Source organism: Cheilinus undulatus, linkage group 5 (assembly GCF_018320785.1).
Source record: "Cheilinus undulatus linkage group 5, ASM1832078v1, whole genome shotgun sequence".
Classification (NCBI taxonomy): Eukaryota; Metazoa; Chordata; class Actinopteri; order Labriformes; family Labridae; genus Cheilinus; species Cheilinus undulatus.
In genome coordinates, this window is record NC_054869.1 from 21,108,140 (window position 1) to 21,123,306 (window position 15,167).

General features: G+C 39.6%; 1 protein-coding gene across 2 annotated transcripts; it reads right to left on the bottom strand.

Annotated features, from left to right (window-relative positions):
* Positions 1-6,599: 6,599 nt before the first annotated feature.
* Positions 6,600-14,675, bottom strand: LOC121510277 (arrestin domain-containing protein 3-like). Of its 2 annotated transcripts, none has more exons than XM_041788249.1 (6): positions 14,417-14,675; positions 12,195-12,255; positions 9,284-9,434; positions 9,078-9,174; positions 6,961-7,217; positions 6,600-6,886 (listed from the first exon to the last, which is right to left on the bottom strand). In XM_041788249.1, exons 1-6 carry the CDS (start codon positions 14,655-14,657, stop codon positions 6,629-6,631), a joined length of 1,065 nt encoding a protein of 354 aa, XP_041644183.1. In that variant the 5' UTR covers positions 14,658-14,675; the 3' UTR covers positions 6,600-6,628. The 2 variants fall into 2 exon arrangements, with proteins under 2 accessions (XP_041644183.1, XP_041644182.1); XM_041788248.1 differs by having other exon boundaries at positions 9,284-9,437.
* Between the last annotated feature and the right edge of the window lie 492 nt (positions 14,676-15,167).

The following is a 15,167-nucleotide window of genomic DNA, read 5'->3' on the forward strand; positions in this document are numbered from 1 at the left end:
AAAAAAAAAAGGCAGAGTTTACAAAGCTCAGAAACATAACAAAAATTAATCTGTATTTTTCATATCATCGATACAGCATCTAGGGTTAGGATTTGATATCTGTCCTTTAGATGCGGGGACATACCCCTTTAACACAACGATGAATAGCACAGATGAATATCTGATTGTAACAGCTGTCTACATCAGTGTATGTTGCAGCTGGGTGTGCAATACAATAACATGAGGCTAATTTATAACTCCTCTCACCAGAATGTTTTGCTAGCTGTTATGTATAATACTGAAGCATTCAACTATTTGCTTATTTTATCAGGACCCTCATTCTTCCTATACAACAGGACGTTTTCCAGCTTTGTATACGCTTTTGCTAACTCAGTACAGGCTACGTGGGCCGTAGCCAATGCCAAAAACAACACAATTTGCCATATTTATTGGTCTCCAAGAGTTTAATTGTCTTGCAGACATGCACGCACCAGGGACGGCACCAGGATTTCAGTTTTGGGTGGGCCAAACCAATTTTGGCTGGGCCTTAAATGATAAAAATTAGTAAATCACTACTTAAATTAATATAAACAACTGATTTACAAACTACTGTTACTGTATGTGGTATTAAAGCAGATTTGGTTGCTTTTTGCTCCTTTAAAATTTGATTGCATTTTTATAACGTTTTAGTTCAAAGAGTAGCATTTTAGCGCACCAGCGGGCTGGCTACTATGGCTTTCCATTTGGAAGTAGAGCAGCGCCATTAACCATGGTTAAATAAAAGACAAAATCTACAGTATTTTCCAAAATCATTCTCTAGTCCCGCCTGTATAACATGAGGCTGAATGTTTTGTGACAGTGCCCCATAGGTGTCAAAAAATGGGAAAACGGTAACATTAGCTCTTAAATCACAAAAGAAAAATGATTGATTTGTTTGCAATATTATTAAAGATGCAGTTTTCCTCTGTAGAGAGTGTTTGAATGTGGCGTTAAATGCAAATAATTTCAATGGGACAAAAATTATTTAAGGAGGATATGGCGTAGCGTAATAGGAGGTCCAGGGAACGCTGCAGGCGAGAATATATTGCCAGATGTCTGCAGCGAAGCGATACATTGTGTATAAGCTGATAAACGTTTAAGATATGAAATAGATATAAATTGAACACTTATCGAACTGAGTGGAAGACTAACTTATCACAGTGGATTTACTCGGAGCTACAGGTGGATACCAGCCCCTGAGCAACCAGGAGGGTGCCTACCAGACTCTCCCAAACAAAACAGGGCTTTTCGTTTCTTAGATTTTAACACTGGGTGAGACCAGGGCTTAATTTGGACTGGATCCTGCCAGAACAAGATCTGGCACCTCTCAGATCGTGACCGGTCCTTATTTGATTGGATCCAGCACCTCCAGGGGCGGCAGGTGCATAATACATTTCTACCAGCGAGTGTGTGTGTAAACATAACATTGCATGTTAGTTTTCTAGTGTGTAGAGGAGTACCGACTTTGTGTGACTGTATGTTGCAGCTGATGGGTAGGCAGGCTAAAAAAAAAAAAAAAAAAAAAAAAAGTTATATCAGCCAATCACATCCTGACTTTTGTGCAAAAGGTCACATTGGTAAAAAAAAAAAACAACCAATCACAGACAATCAAGCGCTATTTTCAAAGTTAACATTAGCAGCGAGAGTTAATTTCAGCTAACAAAATGGATTGAAGGCAAAAGATAAAAACAGCTGTGAGCCAGAAGTCATCAGCAGCAGTCTGAAACAACAGCTGATGTACATGCAGACACCGAGTTAGCGGTCACCTGTACAGGTAGATGAGAGCTGAGATGAAGAGTTAGCAACATCCACAGCAGGCTGCTATCCCTGGGTATCTGAATCACATTAGGACTAACGGGGCAGACCTGAGAGAAACAGGCAGCGGTTCATCCATGGACGAAATTTTGATTTCAGAGGTGGGGGGGACACAACTGGTTTGAGTACGGGGGTATGGTCAATAGGCCTCATTTACATAAAATTATACCAAATTTTTGAGTAAAAATAAGCTATAATAAGCTATAGTAAGATATAAAAATAAGATTATCATCACTCTAACATTTGTCACAATGCTCAATCTCATGACTAACATATCTTTATTCCTTTAACCTCACCTGTGAGCCTCCAGCCTCTCCTCCTCTACCTCCTCCAGTCTCTCCTCCTCTACCTCCTCCTGTATCTCCTCCTCCATCTCCTCCAGCCTCTCTTGCTCTACCTCCTCCTGTATCTTCTTCTGGATTTCTATTATCTGTCACCTGACAAAAAAATATTGATGGATGACATATGAACAGTGGGACAATTTGGGATACATCATTGATTTTGATGGTATAGTCTGAAGAAAAAACTCAGTTTCACAATTATTATGTCTAATTTATTCACAAACAATATGGATGTATAAAATCACATTTCTAATCCAAGGTTTCATTTTATTTTTCCCACTAACTTTCATTGTTAGTGTTTTTAAACAGCGGCTGCCTTTCAAAACACAAATAATACATGAAAAAAAAAATCCAAAAGTGTATCTCTTTGGTTTTAAATATACGCTTTTTTAAAATCTCTGTGTTGTTGAGGCTCTACTGTTATAATAATAATAATAATTATTATTATTATTATTTATTTGTCAGCTCTTTCAATAAAACTCAGACACTTTACAAGAATAAAACAATTACATAATATGAACATATAAATTGCAATACATACGTTTATCATAAAGTTAAATAATAGTATATTTAAAAAATATATAAGTAATACTACTACTACTACTACTAATAATAATAATAATAATAGGAGGGGAGAGAGCCTGAGTTTCTGATGGATGAGGGGAAGGAGTTTGTGGTGTAATGTGTTTCTCTGAGTAACTTACACTTTCACTTCTAAAGAAGTCTCTATATCCAGTTTTCTTTTTTCGACATCTTGCCACCTGGCTGCGCCTAATCGCAAACACACATTCACATGCACGCACACACACAGACACACATTCAATGTTAATGTAAACGAAACCTCTGATATCAAAATCCGTCTAGCTGACGTGACCCAGGCAGAACAAATGCCCAACATGTTAAGAACTTACAGCGGCAGATGAACGTGGACTCATGGCCAACTAGCTAAACATCGGTGTGCTCATGTGCTATAGTCCAGGCGCTGTTTATAACCAGATGGAGTGACAGCAGGGACGGCCAATCACACGTTAGCAAGAAACGGCAAAGCCAATTGATGAGCTTGTGGGCCAGTGGGCGGTCTAAAGAGAAACAGGCTTCAGCTTGAGCAGTCATTTTCCGCTTGGTCCTAGTGCTCAACCTGTCTCCATTTAATATAGCGTAACATTGTTTTTGGATGGCAAAAACTGCAGGGGACCAAAAGTGCCTTTTTAAAAAGTGCAGGGGACATGTCCCCCCGCCCCCCCCCCCCCCAAATTACAAATTTGGATGCATTTATAGCATTATTACGAGATAAATCACAAGCTGATAGCAGATCATTCAGTGAATTCTGCCATGTGAGCTGTTCAGGCTCTGGGTTCAACCTTTCTGCTGTCTTTTTAGGCTTAGATCTGATTAACCTAGGTCTCACAACTACTAACGTGGGCGTGTGTGCTGTGTACTGTGGAAGCAGCAAGCACAGATGTTTTAATGAAAAGGCATTAAGATGAGACACAGAGGGTCATCCATGATCGGATGATAGAGGTGGATGTTAACTCGGGCTGTCAGCTAATAGAAACATTTTAGCAGAGAAGCTCTGATTGAATACCAGAATAATATCTATTGAATACTAAATGACCTAAATGCTACAATTTCTTAAATAATATTTCAGCTGAATAAACGGGGTTTTGTGTAGTGACAGTTTAGTAATGTTCTAACTGAATAAGCGGGGTTTTGTGTAATGACAGTTTAGTAATGTTCTAACTGAATAAGCGGGGTTTTGTGTAGTGACAGTTTAGTATGTTCTAATCTAATCTCTCCACCCTACATATTCTTTATGTACGAGGACTGACCCCACCTGGGCAGTTGACGTGGACACTCTTTAAGACACACCGCCTGTGGTGGCCACGCACTGATTAGCTAAACCTGATCTGACCTTGTTGGAGGAGGCGGCTGGGCTGTTTTCCCGCATAGAGTCTGACCTCGTCAGAGGAAGCGGTGAGAGAACGCGCTTCACAGTTTACTGCTGAGCTGTGGTGGAGGTGTATTTGCATGGGATCAATAGCAGCGCTGTTGATTCCGTAAGCATAGTCTCCACAGAGACCTGCATGTCAGGGTGTTGGTGACATGCCGGTTGCGCTGGGCTCTCCGTTGGTGGGAGAAGCCAGCCAACTTAGCAGAAGGCAGCCCACTGGGGCCAGTATTGCGTCACCAGATGGTGTCATCCGACGCCTCCCTCATAGGCTAGGGAGCCGTGCACGAGGGGCAAGGCATCTGAAGCCAATGGCAGGGACCCCGGTTGACTCAACACATCAATCTTTTGGAACTACATGCCATTCAGCTGGCCCTTCTATACTTCCAACCCGAGCTGGAAAGTTGCCATGTACTTGTCCAAACAGACAGCGTAGTGGTAGCAGCCTATATCAACAGGCAGGGGGGCCTGGGTTCTCCGTGTCTTTGCAGGCTTGAGTAGTATTGGAATGGGCATATCCAAGATTCAAATCCCTCAGAGCGATGCACATCCCAGGTCAGGTGAACCTTGGTGCAGATGAGCTCTCCCGAGCGGGACCTCTCACTGGAGAATGGAGGCTGAATCCAGAAGTGGTGGGAAGGATCTGGAACCGCTTCGGTTTTGCCGTAGCCAATCTCTTCGCCTCCAAGGAGACGACTCACTGCCCCCTCTTCTTTTCAATAGGGAGAGACGATCCTCCCCTGGGCACGGACGCAATGGCGCACCAGTGGCCAGAGGGGTTACTATATGCCTTCCATCCCTTCAGCCTTCTGCACCCTCTACTACAGAGAGTAGAAGTGGAAGAGGTACAGCTCATCCTGATGGCCCCCATCTCTGTGTTCGGGTGCGGCCTTTTGCGCAAGCGTCTTTGATGTGTATTCCAGTTCTTTAGTCTTAAGGCTTATCATCACCATAGCTCCTCTTCTGATTTGTCACTGACTTTTTTTCTTTGTTAAACAATTACAGTGTGCTAAACTTGAGTACCTTAGCGACCTTGTAGTTTTTCTTGAGCCCATATTTAATCTATCTAGATGTTTTTGTGGTGACCTTCCTTACTCATAAATACAGCCCTATTATGCTGTATTTATTATGAGCTATTTATAGTACTATAGAAATGCAAATACCAAGCTCCATGACGTCTGATGTCATTTATTTGTATTTGTGTTTTTAACTCTGTTGTGACCTCGGTTACGAGATTGTGTCACATGGTGCTTTTCTTGTGTTTAAACGTGTTTTTTATCTGCTCATTATGTCCTGATAGAGACTCTTTGGAGTCAAAATGCGTAGATATCGCAGGTTAAAAAAAGGATTTTTATTACATCAGAGTGCCTCGGATCCTCAGTTCTGACCGCCATCTATACAATGGACTTTTATTGATGTTTACAGGTAAGTCATTGCGCCCTTTTTTGCAAACAACTTTTTGTCCTGAAGAGCACGTGACCCTGACTACACAAAGTTGGATACTTTGACCCTATGTAGCACTCACCCACCTTTTTTATCTAGAAATTATTTTGTGTTTTAATTTCATATTTTCAATTTAGCATCTCACAATTGGGACTCATCTAGGATTTTGATTGTTAATTTCATACGTTGAGCATTTCAACTAATAATTTTTACTTCTCATATAATATTTTGGACTTTAAGATTAAAAATTCTAATTTTTAAGTGATATTTTGACCTTTTTAACCAATTATTTTGTAATTTACCTCATATTTTCAACTTCAAACTTTGACATCATCTCATAGTTTGACCTTTTAGACACATAATTTAAAGTTTAAAATATTGTATCATATTTTGACTTTTATATTCATGATTACAAGTTTTATTTTATATTGACCTTTTAAACTCATAAGTTTGACTGTCTTTCTAATATATTTGCCATTAAAAATGCATTATTTTTCAATTTCATGTTTTGACCTTTTTGAACAACAACAAAAAATCCTTTGTTTGATTGTGAGCTTTTAAACTTTTTAAAACTTTTTAAATGTCAAAATTGTTTATCATCAGTGCTAAGTTTTTTTTTTTTTTTTTGTTTTTTTTTTCATATTACCGGCGAAACAAGACTGACAGTTTCTGGTTAAAAAGGTGAAGCTTTTAGGCCCTCAGGTTAGTCCTGAATCCAGAATCCGGCCCCTGCTGGGATAGAGTTTGACACCCCTGCCTTACTGTTACCATCCTCATCATTAGATGCTTAATGTAAACAGGCCAATTTCCAAAGCAAGGGGTTATTAGTCCCCAGTGGTGTGTTTCAATAAAGTACTGTCATTTTCTGGCACTGTCACTTAATCTTACGTGCTTGTAGCAAATAGAACAGGTGTGACGTCATTTGCAGCTCCGACATCGGGGGGACTTAAGAAAAATACAGGAACTAAACAAAGATCCATGCATCAACAAAGCACTCACTCAGGCACAATAGGAGAACACAGAACACAACAGTATTAAAAAAATACAAGCTCTGAGATTTATTCTAGGATTTTCCATCAAAATTAGCCAAGGAGGGGTACATGTCATATGTCCCATAAGGTGGAGGTGGAGTAGAACGGCCTGTGGATCGCAGGACATGTAGGAAGCTGTTTTCTCCTGGCATGTCAGAGTTTGCAAACGCTAAAAATCCATAAGCAGGATAAGCAGGCCGCTGCTCTTCATCAGACTCTGGTAAAGCAGGAAGGATGGTTATGGGGAACATGAGCTTAGGGTCGATTGCATACTTAACATCCAGGGAGACCTGTGCAGGAGACAAAGCCATTACTCCTCATGCCGCTTTGTTAATGTAATTGGATGTTTTAGAGAAAAACATACCTGAAGTTTGTACTCCACTTTGAGGACATAAGAGTTCAGGATTGACACAGATGTATCAGGTGGGATGGTGATGGTCCTGGTGACAGTCTGACTTGCAGAAGGTGGGATGGGATCACCCACCTCTTTCAGGATGCTTTTTCTCTCAAAATTGAAGTCATCACCTGCAAAGTACCTACACTCCCGATATAAACAGAACTTTGGTTTGACTTCACGAGATGATCTGTTCTGGATGGAAGCCACGACCTGTATGTCTTCACCTGAAAAACAAAGCAGCACTTGTACGTAAGAAAGTAAATCTTTAATACTGCACCTTTCAAAGAAAAGCACATGTAGGGCTGTGTAAACAAAGACAAGGATCATAAAGTGAATTCAGGAGCTGACTGGGAGGAAATGTAAGGAAAAAAATGGGAGTGATATTAGTTGTCCTTCTCGACCAAATCAACAGTCTTTTAACAGCATTTTGGACCATAGGAGATTGAGGAAGGGCCTATTTAAAGGTGAAAAGGGGAAGTGCAGAATCCATTTTATCTGTGTTTAACTGAAGATGGTTGTTCATCCAATCCTTAATGCCAGTCAAACAGGTACGCAAAGTAATAAGATTTTCAGCATTACTCAGTTTTAAAGATATGTGCATTTAAATGTCATCAGCTTAAAAATGTTCTGAAACACTGACACCACTGCTTTGGGAAAACATGTAGAGTGAGAAGTAAAAAGACCCTGTGGCAGTTACTGATTACAGAACAGCTCCCTGAACCATTCCTCTTACTCTCTTGTTGACATCTACGTCCAGTGTTAATTAGCTTTATTTTAACACTACATCATACGGTGGCCGAGAGGTCTCACACAAATGCAAATTCAGAATGCTTTGCAAAAAGAAAAAACACGACAACATCTGAGAAAAACACAAAAACAAAAGTTCACAACACAAATACAAAAACTTGCTGCAGCGCATGAATACAAACACTGAGCGCCGCGCATGGATACCTAAACTCGGCACAGCGCGGAGGCAAACAGATTCCACAACAGCACAAAAATACAACTTGGCGCAGCAGATGCAAATAAAAAGCCATGACACAATGGAAGTGGGGCTGTTATTAGGATTTGCATTCATGTGAGACCTCTCGGCCACCATAACATCAAACATAGTATTAGAGATTGCTTTGAATGCAAAATAGTTTTAATGTTTCATGTGTCACATTGTACAGCTTGTGTCTTTGATTGTTGCTGGTAATGTCTTTGAAGATGCAGTGCCTTTATAAAGTATTCACCCTCTTGAATGTTTTACCTTTTCATTGATTTCATTAATCAATCGTGTTTAATATAATCTGTCTTTTCTGACATAAGATACAAAAAGATACATTTTTGTGTCCTTCTCCTGACACTTTTCAATAACCTTTTCTGTGAGTTGCTTGGACTGTTCTTTTGTCTTCCTGGTGTAATTGCAGAAAGGAATACCTATTAACTGGGAACTGGCCCTTCCAGACATAGGTGTCTTTACACTACAATCACTTGAGACACATTCACTGCACTCAGGTGATCATCATTTCACTGACTGTGAAACTACTAGCATCAATTGGCTGGACCTCTGTTGAATGAGGTCCATTACTTGAAAGGGGGTGATTATTTACACAATCACTTATTTTACCGTGCATGTTTTTTGTCTAATTGACATCACTTTGAAGAAATTTGTTTGTACTTTGATATAAATATGTTTTATAATTTTTTTGTGAAAAAAACTAAAATGTAATAAAACAGATTTTTAAAAAGCCAAATTATATTGACTGCGATTGATTTATAAAAAATTAATAAAGGGATAAAACACCCAATGGCATTGAAAACTTTTCATTGGCACTATAAGCTCTAAGTTAGGAAAATGATTTTTAAGAATTTACACCCAAACTTTCATTTATTTCAACATCCCTTTGGAGCAGACTAAATATATTTTGTAACAAAGTAGTGCAGTGAGATTATCTCTTCACATTAACTCTACATGTCTCGCTTGTTGTTTTCTTATCTTCAGGCCTTTTTAAAGGTCCATGAGCAATGGGACTTTGAGCCAGAACCCACTGTTAAGATAATCTATAAAGGGGATTTTCATGCACATGACTGTAACTCACCTTGGTAGAAGCCTGTTCTTGCAATATTTACATGCATTCCTACTGATCCAGATGTAAAAACCATGCCTTTCTTTTCAATGGCCTGCTGCTGTGGAGCCTGATGTGAACATAAAAAAAATAAGTTAGTGTTACTTCCTGTTACTGTGACAGTGTTTAAGTCAAACAGGGAGTACATAGATGTGTTTATATTTGTGTTAGGTGTGTACCATCATTATTGGGTCACTGTTTAGGTTCCCATTCTGGATGAGAGTGAATTCTGTCTTAGCTTTACTGTCCATTCTCATGGAGCGACTCAGGACTGCCTCCACACTGTACTTGATCTTTCCATAGGAGCCTCTGAAGGAGGGCGGCAGGTCCCTGCTAAATGTGACATGACAATATATTTACATATATAATCATATAAGACCTCAGCAGCAAAACATCAAGTCATAAAGCATGAACAAAAAACTACAAGTCAAGAGAAAATGAAAGTTTTTTATATGCTGATAAATACTTATACTTACTGATACTATATATGAAAACTCTCACACAATCTTACACTGCTAACTTGATAGGTCTGTACCAGAAACATTTCGTAGAAATATCCCTTGACCTCTTACCACTACAAGTTGTGCTGCACCAATCATGTGCCTTGCTACAAATGTATTTGTGGCAAGTTTGTGAGAGAACGAACCACAGACTCCAACCCAAGACCAGAGAAAGGAGTGAAACTGTAGTGAATTAAACTACCATCAGCTGTTGTCACTGTTTTATTTTATAAATAAATATGTACATAGTGACAAAAAAAAATGTGCATACAGGATTACGGCTTGCAGTACCACTGCTCTGAATAACCATGTGTGTGCTGATGCCTTGAGTGTCTACGTGCCGGTTTGTGCCATATGATTGGTCTCCACAGTCACGTGACACAGAAAGCAGGGCAGCAAGTGATTTTCAGCACAATAGACAGAGGAGAATGACTGTAAACAAGCGGATGAGGTGCATGGTTAGACGTTTCATTAAAGTACTCATTTAATATTGATACTTTAAAAAAGTACTTAATACCAAATGAGTACTTTGTAAATATCCATACATCAATACTTTAGAATCGATACACCCACTACTACGATCCATTGCCATCCACTGAAAGGGATAAGATAAGCAATGCTTTGAGTATTTTATGTTGAAACAGAAGTGATAGACAATAGGTTGTCTTATAAGGTATTGTTCAAATATGTTTGTATATTTTGTAGTTTTGTTTCATCTTTTGTAACACAGCAAACACTGAATGTTTTCCATATCTTGATTGCAGTTTTCACCACCATGTTGATGTGAACTAAGTTTACAGCAAATGCGAGTAACCTTACTAAGACTCTGTCTTCACTGACATTGGATTAACATGGTGTTTAAAGTGTAAGTGAACCCTCAGCTCAAAGCTAACTCTGCCCAATTCAGTGATTAAAAAAATGCATAGAAAGTGAGCAGTTTGGTGCCGAGAGGAGGGGAAAAGGACTGGATTTTCCAGATGAGGTGGGAGTCTCAGTGATGTCCCTTTGCCAGCACTGCTGCCTTAGAGCAATCTTTTAAGGTGGAGGATTTTTCCCCTCCCTAGTCCTCTTAAGCAGGCTTTTGTGTGTGTGGTGGTGGTCCGTGTTGGTCCTTAGCACTACCTGTTTGGGCCGTTGGATCCATCACCAGCGGTACTAAAGCCGGAGCTCTCAGAGCCGAGGCAGTGCAGGTGCAAGAGAGGATGGGAGTGGTCTCTGAATGGTAAAGCTGGATAGAGGTGGTAGGAAATTTGTGTTTGGTAGATTACTTCTTTGTTGTGACAATGCTTCTTGGCAATTAATATTATAACATTTGAAAGCCTGTTTATTTCCCTTTTAAACGGTGCCACATTTGTAAGGAACATGCATTTGTGGGATGAGCAGCAGAGCTGAGTATTTTGGTTGAGCCCAGGAAACATTTGCCAAATCTTCTCTGCCAGTGCTAAACAGCCTATTTTACTTTTGCTATTGACTCTTGTTTTGAGCTTCTGGTACCCCCAGGTGCTGCCTGTAACAATAGGAGCTATTGTTCTGATCTGGGAGGCAACACGGACGTATTTTGGTGTAACACAGACAGAGAGCGCTGCATGTCACAGCCCGGTTGAATGTGCCTGTGTGAAGAGTTTGATTAAAACTTGAATACCCGGTTGGGTAGAAACAGATATTCTGTTGTCTTTGAGTACATTAAGAGCAGAATGTAACACTGCCAATCAGATGCCTGATTGGCATGGAAACCCACTCCATAAAGCCCCTGCTGCAGTTCTTGTGCTTTCATTAATGCCCGTGGAAGTTCGGAACTTTCCACAGCGTTGGTGACATTTACGCACAATATGCCAGTGAGTTGTTGTTTCTAAATGCTGCCACTTTCTATTAATATCACGTACAGGTGACTGTGGAATATCCAGCAGTCATGAACTTTCACAAACTCTTACTGCAAAGGTGGCATCCACCACAGTACCACATTTGAAGTCACTGAGCTCTTCAGAACGACCCATTCGGTATCACAAATGTTTACAAATGGAGACTGCATGGCTAGGTGCTTGATTTTATACACTTGTGGCAACATGTCTGATTCAAATACCCGAATTCAAATTTAACAGGTGTGGCCAAATACTTTAATCCATTGTTAAGTTTGCTTCAGTGCGAGGTAATTTGTTTTCATGATCTCAACGTTCTATCTTGCGATTACAAAGATGGTTTTCCTCTGAGGATGTGTTAATTTCTTCAGATATAGAAACAACCAGAATGTACACGTCATCATGGGAAACTGAGCTAAATAAAAAACATGCATGCATGGATGTCCTCAGTTGATTCTGTCTTGATGTGATTTTTATATATGCTTGTTTTGTAATGTTTCTTTGTCCAGTAAAGTTTTACAGAAATTCACAAATTGTTTGAGAATTTTGGGAAATTTTGGTCGCATGTTTGACCGCTCTCATCGATAGTAAGGTTGCAGTAAAAAAATAAATAAGTTCTTTTTTAAAAAAATGAATGCCTCTTGTCTATCAGAATGCTTGGTTAAAACCAACTGATAAAAAAGACACAAAAGAAGTGTAATATCATGCATTGAACACTTAATTTATGAACTCACTCTGCAGGTATCTGAAAGGTGAACGGGTAGACATGACATCCCTGGTCGATAACATTGTTACCTGAAAGGCAAAAAAGTTTCATATAAGTGTTAGCACAGGTTGAGAGTTACGCAATGTTTAAACCTGTTTGCTATCAGTAAGTAGGGTTATTTTATGATTATAATTGTGATATTTGTAGCCTTAAATCAGGACTCAAATTTATTTTTTCCTTTGTCTAGCTGTGTATAGCAGGTGAACTCTGACTGTTGAGTTATCATTTTGACACGCCTCTTTATGCAAATCAGAAGCAATGCGATTTTGTGAATAAATTATGCACATTCTGAAAAAAATTCACACTGCAGAAGTCTACAGTGTGTTTTCGCCTGTCCTCTTATAAACTGTGATATGCACTGGAGCGGAAGATTTTTCCCTCTCTTCTCCACTCTGTGTGTAAAGGCACATTTACACCAAGAGGCAACCTCCGGTCCTGAAAAATGAAGCCAATGTGGAAGTGGAAAAAAATTGCAATACCACGAGTGTCCACTTGAGGCTGGCTGCAGGAACACCCGAAGTCCCGTCTGGACATATGTTAAACAGCCAGTTTTGCCACTAGAAGTAAACTGGTTTATAGCAAGGTTCAAAATAACAAACACATCTCATTCACTAGTGTCTAATTGTGTTCTCACTGTGCGGGGGTGAATTTTTTTGTGCCACGATCGTTTGGATTATATTTAGGATAAACCTCACTTCATGGTGATTGGCGAGTCTCATTTGATTGACAAATAGCTTGACATGCAGAGGCTACGTTTCTGTCAACCAGAACGCTAGCTAGCTATCTGACAGGAAGTTGCGCTTAGTGGGCAGGCCGTTAGGTTGATCCAAAGTTTGGTTGAGCCTGCGATTTCAATATGGAAGCCTCTGCAGATTGGCTTCAAGAGCTGTTTGAGTTCACCTATTGTAAGCAGACGACTGACATCACACAGGATTTGTCCAGTTCTTTCTACAGTCTATGATTTACACACAGCCAGGAGGTCAGTGCCGTTTTGTTTCACTGTTTTATTAATTGTGTCAGCCATTTAGCTAAGAGGAGGGACCGACTTTTCATTCACTCTTTGTTCCATACTCACAATAATAATGATAATAATAATAATCATAATAATAATAATAATAATAATAATAATAATAATAAGGGCACAGTTGAGGTTCAATGTCAGACAGATACAAAAAGAGGAAAAACACCATGTAGTGTTGGAGAGGAGGATGATTTTGCTCCTCTGTCTGCTTTAAAACTTAACAACAGCGAGTGTTTTGATGCTCATCGGGAGCGAAACTGAAAAAAACTGAACAGGGTTCAAAAAATATCTGCCGCTCTGTGAAATATGTTGCTGGTGTGGAAGCTTGGATTAATTTGCTACAGGTTCAAAAAATAAATATTTCTTGCAGGAGTATTCACATGAAAAAATAGCGTCTGGTCTGCAAGGACCTTGACTCTGTAACTTTTGCCATGACTTGAATTTTAAATGTCTTGACAAACTGTCAAATCTGACGTCTTAATCAAATAAAAAAGAAGTCAGCTAGAGTATTCAAAATGTTTCTCTGTAAAAACTAGGGGTGCAGGTGGCCTAGTGGTTAAAGGCGCTCCCCATGTACGTGGGCGGCCCGGGCTCGAATCCGGCCCAAGGCCCTTCACTGCATGCCTCTCCCCCACTCTTGACCCCGTTTCTGACTCTATCCACTGTCCTCCTCTATCTAATAAATGCCCAAAAATAAATCTTTAAAAAAAAGTCATTTTCATAAATTACAGTGCATTCCTTTGATCAATAGAAGGTGGAAAATGAAAAATATAAAGCAACTGTCCATTTACTGACACATATAATCAGAATAAATCAAGCTTCTGAACGTGTATGTTAGAGATTCATTTTAGTTATTCATGCCCAGTCATTTTGATTCAACAATCTCACGAATAAGACAGAAATACAGATCAGTTGACTGTTCTTACACTTGGCAGAGGAGGCCCTTTAGCCGCACTTAAAAACATTAGGATGTAGTGGCTGGAATAAAACTTAGTTATTTCAGTTCTGTAGGAATATGTGCTCATTGCTTAAGTGCTGACAGCTTGTATTCCTTGCCATCATTGTCTGTGGAATAATTAAAGTCCACATTATCTACCCTACAAAAGCTGTTGCAGTCCGAATACTTTAACTAAGGTTATTTTTGAAGCAAATGACAGAAGATCACTTACCTTTGCTTTCATGAATAATCTCTTGCTTGATACTGAAGTACTCTTCCCCGGCAAGGGCAGTATCGTCTCCATTATACCATCCCACTACTCCTTTGCCTTTCAGCTTGACAATAAGCGACTGAACTGTACATTTTGTGGCTGATGCTAATTCAACTTCCCCTGAGAGTCTGTCCCCACAGGTGAAAGTGTTGCGTTCATTAATGGGATTGTATCCCACTTTAATCTCAACTCCACCAAACATGCCAAACTATGACAGAGAGTGCCAGGTGAGGTAGCAGAGTGTCTGGTGAGGTGTGTCTCATGCAGACTGTCACTTGGGTTTTTGTAATTAAAAGATTGATCAGCTGACTGAGGCTTCTCTAAAAATGTAGGTTCTGGAAAATCACCAACCTTCATGAGTGTGACTGATTAAACCCCCTGAGTCCAAAGTTCTAGTGAGATTGCTTAATTTTAATCTTTTTATGTCAGGTTGTATACTTGAGTGTTTATTTTCAAGAGGGAAAGTTTAAAGCAGAAGGAAACAAAATACAGAGGACCAGAACCACAAAGAATAGATTGTGCGTGCAAATACCACAAGGACTTGCATATTCTGCCCCTTCTATTTGCCAGGTTTTTGCACCATACCCACTTCAAAAAATTTGCACCAATTATATGCTTGTGCAAACATGCACCTTTAATGTGGCAGCAGGATAAACTTTGTTGTTGTTGTTAGGGATGAGGAAAATTAGCAATAAAAGAAATGTGTAAATGA